This window comes from Heloderma suspectum, chromosome 4 (genome assembly GCF_057233095.1).
Source record: "Heloderma suspectum isolate Gila_16-S chromosome 4, 16-S_ref, whole genome shotgun sequence".
Lineage (NCBI taxonomy): Eukaryota > Metazoa > Chordata > Lepidosauria > Squamata > Helodermatidae > Heloderma > Heloderma suspectum.
Window position 1 is genome coordinate 236543675 of NC_139461.1, and position 14718 is coordinate 236558392.

The window sequence follows — 14718 nt, forward strand, 5'->3', positions numbered from 1 at the left end:
AATGCGAAGAGAAAACTCCCTGAAAAAGACCCTGATGCTGGGAAAGATTGAAGGCAAAAGGAGAAGGGGATGGCAGAGGATGAGATGGCTAGATAGCATCACTGATGCAATGAATATGGACTTGAGCACACTCTGGGAGAGAGCGGAGGACAGGAAGGCCTGGCATGCTATGGTCCATGGGGTCACGAAGAGTTGGACACAGAGTTGGACTTAATGACTGAACAACAACAACAATAGTTAAGACAATGACCATAATGTGGCAAGGTAGAATCTCAGCTATTATTGCCTCACTAGTTAAGATGGAACCTCAAGGCAAAAGTGTTTCCTTTCACCAGTACCCACAGCATTTATCTTTCTTCCTTTTCTCTGTAAATGTTCATTATACAGCCCATCACAGACTAGGGAGGATTATAGGCATCTCTTTTGATTTTGATGCAGTTAAAGACCTGGTCTAATGCTATGAGTGTGAGCTTTGAAGTGTTCCATCTCACTTCAGCCATTAACTCACTAGGCAACCTTAAACAAGCCATTATTTCTCTAAGTTTCAGCAACCCATTTGCAATACAGGAATAATAATACTTTTCTGCCTTACAGGGCTGTTTCTGAACTCTCAGAAAAGCATTGCATAAATGTTAAGTATGGTTAATTTTTTAATTGGCATCCAGTTTCCAAGAAGAGCAACACACAGGATTTGAGAAATATGTGCAAAAGCAGCACAGTGGAGGGCTGTGGAACAAGTGTACAGGCAAGTTCCTCTTTAAACTTCAACCAAATGGTAGCATTCACATTACTCCAATATATTTGCCAATGAAACAGTACATACTCACAGTACTCATGTGAACTAGGAAACACAGGTTTCTTCTGTGATCTTCTGTTTCACATCACATTCTACCTCAGAGGTGTTGAACCTCATTCAGCCCAAGAGACTAATTCAGTTTCTGAGAAGCTCTCAGGGGGCATATTCCAATGGTGGGCAGAGCCAAACGTGAAAGGAGCCCCCGCCCATCATTAGAATACCAAAATACAAAAAAATACCAACAAATTTTAGCTTAAAGCTCTTACTGCCAGTAACTAACCCTTAAGAGAGGCATTTCAACCTTTTAGAATAGGAAGAAAATTGCACAAAAGCCAGGAAACCACTAAACAATCCGCAGTCAGGAAAAAGGGGGTGTGGCCATCTGGAGAACCTGAGAGCTCTGAATTTGGCCTGAGGTTCAACACCCCTATCCTACTTGATCATTTTAGCTGGAGATACCAAGGACTGAACGTAGAACCCCACGTCTGCAAAGCATGAGCTCTACCACTGAGCTGTAGTTCCTTTCCCAAAACTCTGCCGAAACTTTGCTTTCAGTGGCATCACACAGCATAGTTTTCATATACCTTGGCTGTCAGAAAAGGATCAGCGAGGGTAGAATAAGAGATGGCAGGGAGATATGTACGTAGCCTTGTATAGTACCATAAATCCCTCCTGCCCCTTCCTTTGCCATTCTTTAAAAACAGACTCCAAACATTTGAAAAGGGGCCATGTTCTCTGCACTCCAGCATTTACTCACCTAGGAGCTGGAGCGCAGGTCAAAGAAGTGAACTTCTCGAGACAGTTTGAAGCTGGTGGAGAAACTTTCTATTCAGATGGTTTGCAGCCTTCATTAAATCTCACTTTTGCCTTGAGCAAGTCATGCTGCAATGTCTACTTCGATATCCCCTCTTCAGAGGAATGACTAAACCTAGCCTACTTCATGGGGCTAGGACGAAAACAAGACACTGCAGCTGTAAGCCACAATTTTCCTAGTACATGGATGGCTCCCAACACATAATCCCTTTGGATTGTGCGATTGGTATTATTATAAACAAGGCCCAACAAGAGAGACAAGCGCTCACAGCAGCAGCATCCACAGGAACTCCTTAGATGTAATAGCAGTTAGTGCCCTTACCAACGTATAAGCACACACATACCCATGCTGATGCTCTTGTCACCCCCAGCCCCTTAGCATTGCAATGCTATTTAAATGACTCCTATGGATTAGAGAACACTTATATGCACAGTACAGGGAGAAAAGAAGCATGTATTTGCCAGAAGAATAAAGCAGCCAAAAGGGAAACATGTCTAGTTCTTCCCATACAAAAGTTTGCCTTCCAGGTGAGCTTCTAAAGGCCACTCTGTTTTGCACAACTGGAGGATACTGTCTGAGGAGCAAAGCTGAAGGGCAAAGCCAGGAGAAACAGAGCTCCGACTATGACATGCTATGGGTTCAAGGGAGTGGCAGGATACATCCAGAGCATCATTTCTACAAATACTACCCCAAGTGTCATTTCCCTGCCAGGCCCATCGTGATACTCTTGCAGGAGGAAGGGGCAGGGTGGGAAGGATCCCAAATCCTCATAAAAGGACCAAGAGTACTGCCACTCCAAGTTGGGTAGCCCAGTGAATTTCAGGGGTCACAGTAGTGCAAATAAAACCACGAAGACAATGTCAGTAGCCAATAATATGCCAAGGCAGCTTTGATCTCTTGAAGAATATCAACATGGATCAGTTATGTCCAATGAACAGAGAAAGCAGAAGTCTGTGGCAGGCTTTATCGGAAGTCAAGCAGGACTGCGGGTGACAGAGGTGGGTACCATGGAATCTTCCCTAATCCCAAGCATGGGCACATATTGAAATGTCCTGGGATGAAGGATCAGGAACTCCCTTCCGTCCCAACCAAGGCACAGCAGCCCAAACCACACCTGGCAGATGAAAACAGAGACTCCTCTCCCCACCCCCACGGCAGCGCTGCCCTCACCTTTTCCACATTCTCCACGGTGAATTCCAGGTTCTGCTGAAGGGCCGTCTCCCCTCGGCGCTCCATGGTGCTTGCACGCTGACGGTCTGAGCCTCGCCCTCACCCTGCTCTAGGGCTCAGCTACAGTGGGGCAGGCGGCAGTAACAGCAGCATCCTGAGTAGGGTGTGTTGGGGAAGCAGAAGAGAGGACAGCCGCCCCCAATGAGGCGGCAGTCTGTTCCTAAGAGAGGGAAAAGGGTGATGCTCTGTCTGTCTCCACAGGACGAGGCGGGGGGAAGTGCGTGTGGCTCAGCCGGTCAATGGAGTTTTTAAAAGGGCTGCTGCCCTGATCCTATCCTCACGGGGTCCTTTTAAAAGAGAAGGGGGGGTTTCCTATCAGCTTCTCTGCAATAGGGGGAGGGGCAAGCCTATCTGTCCCAGTGGGGCTAGGAGTAATATTGGGGGGGGGGGTCGATTTCTGCCTGCCTATCCTCAGCTAGGGAAGAAGGAGGGACTATTCCGCCTGTTCCCTGCAAGATTCAGGGTGAATTAAAACTACCTGGCTCAGACCCAATAGAAAGGGCAGTCTATCTCCGTCCCCCAAGCGGGATTCCCTAGGGATGGGGGAGACCGAAGAGGCCGGCGGAGAACCGGATAAATCGCCGCTGGTTTTCGGGGTGGGGGTAGGAAATCTGTCCGTCCTTCTGCCTTTAATGGCGGAGTGGGAGCCTGTCCGTCGCTCGCCGGAGGGGAGGGCAGGTCGACTGTCTGTTCCCCACTCGCCCGACCCCTCCGCTCTGCGCTCAGCTCTCCTGAAGAGGGTCGGTGTATCTGCCTGAGGCGGCAACCGCCACCGAGCCGCCTCCCCCGACGCGCAATTGGACTAATTGACTGACAGTTGGGCCGGGCTGCCAGGGAGAGGGAGGGCCTCACGCGCCACCGGGTTGTCTACGCCGAAGGCCCGCCTGCCGGCTCGCTCGCTCCCCTTCCATTCAGGCGCTTCGAACACTCCCCTCCTTCTGAGGACCAACGTTGTTTTATGGGATCATGGGAGTTGTGGTTCCGAGGCCCACGGGCGTGATAAAGGACAGGGCAAGACCGAGGAACGTTCACGGGACTTGTAGTTCCTGTAATGGCGAGTCTCTATTACACCCCCTGGTGGGGGAAATGGCGAATATCAGTTCAATTAGCTGATCCTGCGGGAATTGGAAGACAGATGTTAGGAATCAGCCATTCAGGAGTGGAGTCTGGTCAATCAAGCTACGTGGCAACAACCCTAGTAGATTTGTAGGTGAGATAGATTAGCATTATAGCCGCTGCCGAGCTGTTAGCCCCTGAGCCCTCCCGCTGTGTTGGACTCCAATCCCATTGCCCCATTACACTGACTGGGGATAATCCGGGTTGAAATCCAAGACATCTGGAGGGCACCAGGATGAGGATCATAGAATTATAGAATAGTAGGGTTGGAAGGGCCCTATAAGACCATCGAGTCCAGCCCCCTGCTCAATGCAGGGAGGCTCCCCTGAGCCCACCAGGAGGCAATGGGTGCTGGGGTCCGTGCAGTACAGCAGCCACCCCCTCTAACAACTGCTTGAGCTCTCCAGCTCAGCCATTCGTCATCCCCAGATGGTCCAATGGCTGCCAATTTTTGTGAACCACCCAGAGAGCTTTGGCTATGGGGCAGTATAGAAATATAATAAATGAAATGAAGTACTATTATAGCCACACTAATCACAAGCGGATCACACCTAGCACTGTGGTGCTACACTTCGATGTGCGGGCGTTCATGACAGTCCCTGTAGCCACACTCCCAGGGAGAGTCCAGAAATGCAGGCAGCTGTGTTGATCCATTTCAAGAAACCATTTCTAGGAGTTTCCATTTCCAGGAGGAGCAGGTCTTTTATAAAGCTAATGGGTCTTAATTGCCCATTCAAGACCCAGCCGCTCCAAAATACTTGGCACTACAATAGAGATATCTCATAGCAATCTATTTTTGCTGGGAAAATCTATTCTCTCCCCACCACCACCACTAGCCTGAGGCTGAGGCAGATGCCCTTATTGTCTCTCCTAGTCAAAAAGTCCCGGTGCTTTGCATCTCTGAGCCCTGGTTCCTTTACACCACTAATTGCACCCCAACTTTTAAGTGAGCCACACCAGAACTAGTAGCGCTGCCAAAAAAAGTTCTTGTTTTTGGGTGTGTGTTTTTTAAGGAGAGGCAGAAAGTGAGAGGATAAAAAGGGTGGCCAAATGTAACGGAGCAGAGCGTGGTATCTTAGTATCATAGAATCATAGGGTTGGAAGGTATCAAAGAAGATATTCTGGTAAGTGTGGCTTTTGCTCCTCCGCATGAGAAGATTCACCTACAACATATCTCTCTCCTATGTAATTCTTAAATATATAGGCATCCTGCCCTGCTTTATCCTTGGTCTTCCTAAAGAGAAGAGGAGCAATAAGGGTAGATCATGATATAAATGAAGCAGTTCCCATGTTTCAGCCTGGGACTGAAGTAGGTGCTGGCGCTGAAATGACTGAAGGTCCCTTGTCAGTAAGGATGGGAGAGTATCTTTTGCACTAATTATTTGCATTAACAGATTCAAAAGTATACTTTTCTCGAATAATTTTGTCTTGGCTCACTATAAGAGTGTGTAAATATACTATACTGACATGTATTAAAATTATTACATAAATAGAAAAGGTAAGGTCACTCATAAATCATTCAAAGAATTTTACACAAACATTTCCATGGTTATGCTGTTCTAAGCATTTAAAGCATAAATTCAGTCATTCCTAAGTACTCCTTTAAAAACAACACTAGGCGACTTTATGTACCTGAGCTTGGGGGGGGGGGTAGTTACCTTACAGCTGCAGGCCTATGCACCCTTACAGAGTAATTCACTGGAAGTAATGTCTAAGTAAACATGGGTGCTGCAGTCTTGCTGTACTGTAGATGCCAGCATCAACACTGCTTAAGCTACTTGTGTGGTAACAGCCAGACCAGGATTTGGTAGGAGTGTGAAAAGTGTTTACTTAACTAAGCAGCCTGACCCATTGACTTCATTGGTTTAGGTACATCAGTCCCTTGATCCATAATACTTGGTCTGTATTGTGCCACTTATTGTTTGTCTTATGGGGCTACATGACTCATTGTTTCCTGCAGCAGACTAACACAGCTACCTTTCTGGAAAGCAGGGAGGCTGCCTTTTGAATGGATGGCATGGCAATATTGATTTTTAAGCAGCAATCCTATGACCAAACCCAAAGCAGCAGCATGGAGATGGCTTCGTCATGGTTCACTTCAAAGCAGGCGAACTCGGCTACCATCCCTCCCCTGACTGAGTTGCTTCTACCCAAGCTCCAAGAAGGGAAGCCATTTTAAATCTAGATGTCGATCTGGAAAAAGGGGGGCGCATGCATTAAAATGGTTCTTCATATGCAAAATGGTTTACCATTGGCATTTACCATCTGACAGGTAAGGGGGAAAAAATGTTCTCAGATTGTTCTGACCAGTGTTGGAGACATTGCTTGTGTCATGCAGTGCATGTTTATTCAACTATGGTGGATTGGTGGAAAAAACAGACAATTAAACAGTACAGCCTGGTGGTCAATAGAGTCTAAATTGGGTCTTACATTTCTTCTTTTTCTTCTTGTATGACGAATGAAGTTGTTCCTCAAAAATTCTTTTCCTCTTTGAGTAATGTGTTGATAGCTGCCAGCTTAACCCCAAACTGGAAAAGTACAAGAGCACCGTCTGTAGCAGAGATGGGGAATATGTGGCCCTCCAGATGCCGGAGAACTGCAACTCCCATCAGCCTCCCATAAGGGGAGCTACAGTCCAACAACATGTTGGAGCATCCCTGATCTATACACCCTGGGCTCAACTAAACGGATGTGTTGCTATAAGTGAATAAAATACCATTCTAAGCATTTTAGAGAAGAGAAGCCTTCCAGAGCTTCTTTTTACAGTATTTGGTAACTGTTCATGATACTTTACCAATATCAGATACCCCAAACAAGTATCTGACTCACATTTGCTGCAGGAATTATATTTATGAATTGAGTTTGTATTTGTTACTGTTTTCTTCCCTCCCCCACAAATATACACATCAAGCCAATTTTGCACTGCCTTAACAGGCTTTATTGCTACAGGAAGTTGCTGCTGTACAAAAATAGAGTTTATCCAAATGCAAATAAAGAGTAGTGAATATAAAATCAGGAGAGGAGGAAGAGGAAATGCCTTTACTCAGGCCAAGCGGGGAAAAGGGAGCAGGAACTGCTGGTCACAGGCCAGGGCATAACATCAGCATCCGCTTTAAATGGTATACTGGCCCCAGCTGTCAGCATCATAAATAGGTGCCACTGGGGTGGAGGGAGTGGGGGGCAAACAAATAAATAAATAAGTTAGAGAATAAATAACTTTGTTCAGAAAGTGTCACTTCAAGGGCAGGGAGATCTCTACCCTGCTGGTACCAAGTGATGGCTGCCCCAAGACTCTGGGAATAGTTGGGGCAATTGCTGCTTCTGGTGCTGGCCTGACAAGCGACGTTGCTGAAGTATTAAGGAATGCTGCAAGCCAGGGTGTTCACACCATCGCTGGCTTCATAGGACAAGCCCCTTCTCTTGCTTCAGATGCCTTGACTGTGCTGTGGAAATGCAGGCTTCATCAGCTGTACCACCGTGGGCCAGATCTGTTAGCGGCTTGAAAGGGAGGGTGGCCAGAAGGATGGCTGACCCCATGCTGTGGAAGGCCAGGAAGATGAACCAAGAAAGGAGAGATGAACCCATGTGGGACAGTCTCACCTCCTGCCACCGCCAGCCATGGCTGTTCAGACCCTAGCCTCTACCTGCCAACGGCCTGTTCTGACCAGGAGAACCTCCCCGACCAGGTTGAAGGCTCTAAGAATGAGGACAATCCCAGAAGAAAACCAGGAAGTTCTCAACAAATGTGCTGACTATCCTAGCACAGGATCAATGGTGGTAACAATCACTGGACCTCCAGGGCACACAAGGTGTAGAGTAACTACTACAGGCTGGCCCTAAAGCTCTGGCTAAGGGTTGCACAACTGACTTTCATGCTCAACTACATCTGCTCCTTGGTGGGGCTAGACCATGTTGCTGGGGAAAAGAGGGGTTGTGAGCTTGAAAAAGAAGGGGAGAAAGGAGCACGAGTCTTGCAACTGATGGTGCTGGCTGACCCTAGCAAGCAGCCTACTTCTTTCAACTGCCTGAAGGACTGGCCTTAAGGAGGGGCACTTAACGAGCTACCCATTAGCACGACAGGTCTCTTGGCTACAACCGTACCCATCATCTGACTCAATGCGTGAGCAAGTTCACAACCCTGTTGACAGGCCAACCCCTTAAGGAGAATGATCCACCCAGACTTCTGGCCGGCCTCAGTCTCGCCATCTTTGGGGGTTGGACTCGATGGCCTTGTAGGCCCCTCCCAACCCTACTATTCTATGATTCTATGAATCTTGTTGCTGTTCTGAGGAGGCACCTTGGCAAAGGTGTCTCACAAGTATGCCAGTGAAGGGCCAGGCACATTGCCCTCTTGCTTGTGGTTCACTCACTGCTGCTTCCTGGCCTGGAAAACCCCATCACAGGCTTTCTCTCTCCTCGTCCTGTGAGCCACAGACCAGGCAAGCTTTTGGCACGGCTGCCACGCAGGCATGGACACCGGTCACCCCATGGATGTGGTAAGCTCCAAGCAGGCAGTGCCATCAGCCCACGCAGCCACACTGTGATGCCGAGATTTGGCTCGCTGTCTGCCAGGCACTGTGTACGTCCATGAAGGAGAAGGTTTCGTATCGGGTGGGGCGGCAGCAGGGGTGTGAGGAGGGGCGGTCGTGAGGCCCTGCCACAATGGCATGCTGCTGCAGCAGGCGACTCAAGCTCAGGTCGTAGTTCGTGCGGCTGTGTTGGCAGGAGCCACTGCAGTATCTGAACCTCACAATCTCGTCCGAGTCATAGCCGAGCCCCAGCTCCCGCACCTTCACCGTGAGGCTGTGCAGGCGGCACTGGTTGCGGTTCCCCCGCCCAGGCTTCCGGGATCCTTTCTTGGCCTTGGGGGAGCCTGGTGGGGAGCGCTCAGCCCGGAGCAGTTCCGATGCGCTCAGCCCTAGAACGGTCACGTTTTCCCCTGAAGGAAGCAGAGGGGGGTGGGTGAGTCACCAGGGGCCCTGAGGAGAGCGCCAGGCCCAATACAAGGGGGAATGGGGCCATGGAGCTTAGCTGGGTCACAAAGCCCTCAGTCCTCCTGTCTAGCCACAAGCTCTGTTTCCACTTGCTCCCCGAATGGACTGCCTGCCCCCAGGGATTGGGGCAAGTTAATTAAAGAGAATGGGAACATCAAACCAGATCACATGAGGAAGCATGTGAACGTGAAGAAAGAGCCTTGGGCTGAGAACCCAAATGGAAACAGTCCCACCCCACCCCGGGCCCCCCTTCCTGTTCCTTGGGGATACATCGGGTTCCTACCATGCCAGGGTCTCCACATGGCCCCTGATGGTGCTTCCCTGCCGCTTTCCTCCACAGGGGCAGGGCTGGCAGTGCCCATGCTTTCAGAGGCTGCTCCCAAGGTCTGGTTATGATGCCAGGTCTCTGGGCTTGCCACGACTGCCCCAGCACACAGTGACAGTAGGGTGATGGTGCCCCACAAACCCCACTCCTAGGAAAGAGAGGATGGCTCATTCCAGTCAGTATGCTCATGGACACTGGGACAGAGAGGAGGGAGGAGGGAGCCCGCCTAGAGATGCGGGGGATATGCAACATGCCGGAGGAGTCTCAGGGCCACTTCACATAGGGTAAGCTTCTTACGTGGACATCCTGTCTGTGCTGGAAAATGTGTATTGGGCACATATTCATTGTCACGTGCACAGGTGAGAATGCAGCTTACCATATGTACACCCAGTGAGAAGCTACAAGCAATATACACATGCAGCAAAATAGACACATGTGAGGTCATCATACATGAGCAGTGCACAAGTGATGTGTAAGAAACCCCCAAACCCTGGCTCTTGCCATGTGGCCCTCTGAGACAGGTCTCCCAGAAGGGGAAAAGCTAGGCAAACAGAGGGAAGGAAAGAGCCAGACCCATGTCCCAGAGACCAAGCGGAATGACGTACAAAGAAAGAAGCCACCCACTTTCCATGCACTGGAGAGGTATGGGATCCTCTCCTAGGCAAGGGCCTCCCTCACTGTCCATTGCTCCCCTAGCTATGGCTCCCCTGCCAAGAACACTCCCTGGAGAGGCTAACTCACCCTGTATTGTACTTGTCGGACAGGCAAACTCCTGCAGGCAGAGGGAGGTCTGTCTGATCTGTGCCTTGGCCCCTCCACTCTCCACTCCATCCTACCTGCAACACAAAGACACAGTTCAGGAACTGGACCCCACATTCCTGGTCGGAGAGCCTTGTTTCTCCTCCTACAACCTACTGGGCCAGCTCCACACCTCTGAGCACACCTTCCTGCAGGGCAAGAATCTCTGGATAAACAAGTCAGTCCAACTAAATAAAAGCAGCCCAGAGGACCCTTGCAGAATGCAATTCTTCTTGGCCTGTCCATTTTGTAGTTCTTCTGGGATGGGCCCATCTAACAGACTCCCTGGGATGTTCTGTAACAGGCAGCAGGCTGGAATAAGGGTCATTCCCATGGCCCTGTCCCAATGATGTCTCTGGCTGTCAATAAACATGTAAAACAAACAGTTTCATTAACACTGACTAACAGCATCAGCATCCACAATAAGCAGCTGTCTTGTAACACAGAAGAGCCCTGCAACACCATGTACTGAGCTGTTCCAGTTGCATCCAGAGAGGGTATTCAGTGGAGTGACTGGGCACCCTCCCCTTACTGGGACAACAGGGCTTCATGACAAACTCCAAATCTGAGAGGATCCAGCTTGAAGAATAATAATCTCTGAAGACTGTGGACTGGTTCACACTTCTGCTGGCTCACACACACACAAGTGCCTTGAGGGCTTGTAAAGGCTTGCAGCCAGGTAGCACTCACACAGAAGAGCCATTTATGAGCATGACTGCCTCCACATGGGACTGTATATGCAGCCTCTATGACTGGGGTGGTCTCAGCAACCCCCATTTTTACAGACAATTCTTTTCCCCCTCTCCACTTTTCCATTCTGTATTTTAGATAGTAAGTTCCTTGGGGTAGGGACCTGTCCTCTTGCACTCTCTAAAATGCATGCACACTGGCAGTGCAAATGCTGTGCCAATCCAAAAACTCTGAGACAGATTCCTGCCTCGTAAATAAGCACTCAACCCACCGCTGCCCCACAAACATTTCAGCTGTCAGAGCTCATTGTCAACTATTTCTGCTCATCCAACATGCACACACACATCTCTTTCTAGCCTTCTGCACTGGCATTAACTGTTTCTACTGCACCCCATCCAGGCTGCCTAGGAAAGGGGACATCTCACGGTTAGAGCTATCATGGAGAGTGAAGCGTCAGAAATCCAGGGGCACATCCTGTCCCCATATCACCCTCTGACCTGCAACCACGTGGAGAACTTCTCCAGAATGCTAGACAGAGGCAGGACATTATCTTAAGCCTTAAGGGCTCTGAGTGCTTCTAGAGCAGAGGCTGGAAACAGAGGTCCACAAAAGAGACAGTAAACCTTTGAAACTGCCAGCATCTTCCAGATCTCAGTTTACTTTTAGTCTGCCTTTTGACCAGGACAATTCAGCCCCTGACTGGACAGGACTCATCTCCCTACACTGGGGAACATCTGGGGTCCCTGCTTGAGTTTGCAGAGAGATGCACTTTTTCAGACTCCCACAAGGTGGCAACACAGAACCAGAGTTTTGCTGCTTCTTACATTGCCCACACACAAAGGGGAAACCTGTTACCCCATCCTAATGGCTGAGAGATACCAGGCCTGTTTCTCCAGAATGGGACACAGAGGAATCTGAACCGATTTAGAGACACAGCAGCTGCTTGATGTTTCCTTGAGGATAGTTGTGAAAAAGACGGGCCTCTGAAACAGAAGGGATGCTGCTATCCTTAAGCTCTCTAGGATACCCATGTCTGTCCTGGGGTCTATCAGTGACCATGCAGGGAAAAGAACACCTGAGGATCAACCTGTGGAAAATGGACCATTCTATCCCCCTTCTTCCAGCCCAGTTGGGTTCCTGTGTCCAGACACATCACAGTGGATGCCACTGAACTCCGGAATTCATACTTCTATTTATCATTATCTGCCATCCAGGCAACCATACATAAAAAGCACTGCAGACTTCCCAACCATACAGAAATCAAAGCAAATGCTTCCATAGTTTGCAAGCCAACACAGACTAATAACCAAGCTGATTGCACAACCTCTGGGAGTCATCAGCTTCCAGCAACAACTCTGGAGGCTTCAGACAAAGCGACATATTTCCCCTTTCCCAAGACCTTTTGGTGGAAAAGCTACGCCTCGCCCTGCCGATTATGCAAAGACCACTTGGTCATGCTTTGACTCATATGCATTAGTGCAAGTACTGGAGACCTGGATCTGAATTGGGATCACCGCACAAGAGTGGGGGGACACTGCTTCAATTCCCAAGCAAATCCAAGGGGGCCCAGAGAAACTTCCCTGGAAGGTCTATGGGTGTGTAGGCTCATCCACTGAAACATGAGCTACAAATTGAATTGAGGGGCTGGATCAGAAGGACCTGGATAAATATATACGGGGGAAGGGGGAGAGAATCTCCCCTCTCTGGTACCTTGGATTGTCATCGCAAGCTGAAGTGGCGACTCTCATTGCAAGGCTGCAGGAATTTTTGAAGGAAGCTGGTTTGAAGACTGATGTTTACTTTCCAAACCAAAGAGATGTTGGCAGCAAAGCCTTCCTTGGGGCAGGTGTGCAGCTGATGCATGCCTCCACCTCCGCCACCCTGAACATCCTGCTCACCTTGTAAAGCATCCCATACATAGGCTAACTCGGGCCCCTAATGGCAAGAAGCACACGCCAATCTCTCAGTTTCGGAGACTCATCTCTGGGCACCCAGCCACTGGTGGTGCAGCCCTCCGTGCCTATTTTGTATACAATGAACACAGCCTAACTCCCACCAACAGGAGCCACAAGACTCCGTGAGCAAACAGGCTAAGGCGGGAATTGCAACCTGATGCCACATTCCCCTGAACAGGGTTGAGCAGGAGTGACCTGCTAGGAAGATAGGGAGAAGTCACTCCAGGATCAGCACCACCGCAGAAAGGAAGAGTGGGACAGCTGATTCTGGTGATGGTGGGAGTGGAAAACAGACTGGTGCCGTGCAATCCTAGGCATGTTTCCTCAGGAGTAAGTCCCTCCGTGTTCAGTGATGCCGACTCCCGGTAAGCAAGCATGGACAGAAGGGCAGCCCCAGAGGCTGAGGTGAAAGAGGGGAGTTTCTGAAGTTATTTGGGCGTCAGAAACTGCGCACAATTCCTTGGCTCTCTCCCCTGTGAACCTTGATGGAGCATGTCCTGGAAGTGACAAGGGTGCAGGATGAACCAGAGGAAGTCCTGCCTGATAGGCCTGAGCTAAAAGCCCCACAGAGCTTGGAAGGAGCCCAGGCAAACTACTGGAGAAGACACAGAAGCTGGACCACCAGAAAATGGGGAGAAGCCACCGGGATTGAGGCCAAGACCTGGGGCCCTTTTTGCACAGGAGCCTGCACGCATCCCCTCCAGTCCCAGCTCCTCCGGATGGGTAATTTGGGCCGTCCACGAGACAGACCGGGCGGGCGGAGGCCAGGTGCGGGGCCCCGGAGGATGAGACGGGTTCGAGGCTCGCTCCGCAGTAGCCAGCCTAGCTTCGCCCCTGCCTGCGCCGCGAGCTGCTCTTCGAAGCCCGCCGGTCTCCCCCGCCCGCCTCGCCCGCAGCGGCCGCCCCGCTCTCTCCTCCCAGCCCCGGGTCCGGAAGAGGCGCCCCCTTCCCAGCCCAGCTCCACTCACCGTGCGCTCCGTCTCGGCAGATCGGGCGCCTCCGGCTGCTGCGCGCGGCCCTCCGGGGACCATGCTCCGAGGATCCGGGCCGGGAAGCGCCTCCCTCTGCCCTCGGGTACCGGCCCTTCCAGGGCATCGGATCCGCTCCCTGCGCCGGAGATACACGGTCACGGGGGGCCAGGTCGGAGCGGCGACAGGGCAGACCCCCGCCAGGAACGGCCATGGAGGTGCGGGAGGGGGCTTCGCTCCTCGAGACGGACCCGGATTTCGCCTCTCCCCCCTCAGGGACGGATCCCGGGACAGAAACACACATAGAGCGCCCTTTCCGTGCGGGACCAACCGCCCGCCCGCCCTTTCCCTTCCTTCTCCCCTTACCTCCCGGCGGCGGCGGCTCCCCGGCAGCCCCTGCGCTCACCCGGCCCCGGGGGCCATGGCCCGACCCCGCCGCCGGGATCGCTCCCCCGGGCGCCCGACGCTCACGTCGTCCGCATGGCCGGCAGGTGCCCAGCGGGCTCAGCGCCCCCCTGCGGGGAAAGATCGCGTTAGAGCGGCGGGCGGCAGGCGGGCGGCCCCGATCCAGAGATCCCCCGCCGGGCCGGGCCGGACTCACCGCACACGGCGAGGGAAGGAGCCAGGGGGGCGCGCAGCCCGCGGGGCTCGGACCTGTGGCCGGCGCGACTCCGGGGCAGGCGGCCTCTGGCAGCGAGAAAAGCACCGGCTCCATCGCCGCGCCTGGCAGAGTCTGGTGTCAAATTCCAGCCTCCGCCGTCACCTGATCCGCGGGCGGGGCGGGGACAGGCAGGCAGAACCGCGGGTGATGGGAGGCATCCCCCCCCCCGCCGCCGGTCCCGTCCCCGGGGCAGGCGCGGGCGCCGCCCACTCGCCGCCGCCGCCGGGGCGCCCCGCTCCCCGGGCAGCCCGCATTTCCCGCCCAGCGGCCAGGGGTGGTTCCAGAGGCTTGGCGAGCTCCTCTGGCGACGCGCCTTCGGGTCCCGGCATCCTCCTGGCCCCGCGGACCGTCTCGAATCCTGCCCCGCTCGC

At 51.9% G+C, this 14718-nt stretch overlaps 2 protein-coding genes across 12 annotated transcripts in view; both read right to left on the bottom strand.

Moving 5' to 3' along the window:
* The window catches only part of IPO13 (importin 13), a 66405-nt gene extending 62770 nt beyond the window's left edge, over window positions 1-3635 (bottom strand). For 8 of the 10 annotated variants that reach the window (XM_084852760.1, XM_084852759.1, XM_084852753.1 and 5 more), the window contains exons 1-2: window positions 3319-3622; window positions 2781-3000 (exon numbers count right to left, since the gene is read on the bottom strand). In XM_084852760.1, the coding sequence (XP_084708886.1) occupies window positions 2781-2846 (66 nt within the window). In that variant the 5' untranslated portion in view covers window positions 2847-3000; window positions 3319-3622. Of the gene's footprint in view, window positions 1-2780 lie in introns of all 10 variants that reach the window. The other 2 variants (XM_084852761.1, XM_084852756.1) reach the window with 2 other exon arrangements.
* Window positions 3636-6875: 3240 nt separating this feature from the next.
* ARTN (artemin) lies at window positions 6876-14401 on the bottom strand. 2 transcript variants are annotated; one of them, XM_084848288.1, is made up of 5 exons: window positions 14053-14164; window positions 13687-13825; window positions 10017-10111; window positions 9234-9423; window positions 6876-8895 (listed from the first exon to the last, which is right to left on the bottom strand). In XM_084848288.1, exons 2-5 carry the CDS (start codon window positions 13811-13813, stop codon window positions 8477-8479), a joined length of 831 nt encoding a protein of 276 aa, XP_084704414.1. In that variant the 5' UTR covers window positions 13814-13825; window positions 14053-14164; the 3' UTR covers window positions 6876-8476. The 2 variants fall into 2 exon arrangements, with proteins under 2 accessions (XP_084704414.1, XP_084704413.1); XM_084848287.1 differs by having other exon boundaries at window positions 8477-8895; window positions 10017-10107; window positions 14053-14401.
* Between the last annotated feature and the right edge of the window lie 317 nt (window positions 14402-14718).

Excerpts from the sequence above, each read along its gene's own strand:
- ARTN (XM_084848287.1), bottom strand. The coding sequence starts at position 14,401 with ATGGAGCCGGTGCTTTTCTCGCTGCCAGAGGCCGCCTGCCCCGGAGTC. Across the intron at positions 13,826-14,052 it reads GGAGCCGCCGCCGCCGGGAG|GGAGCGGATCCGATGCCCTG; the intron begins GTAAGGGGAGAA and ends TCTCCGGCGCAG. Across the intron at positions 9,424-10,016 it reads TCCGACAAGTACAATACAGG|GAGTGGGGTTTGTGGGGCAC; the intron begins GTGAGTTAGCCT and ends TCTCTTTCCTAG.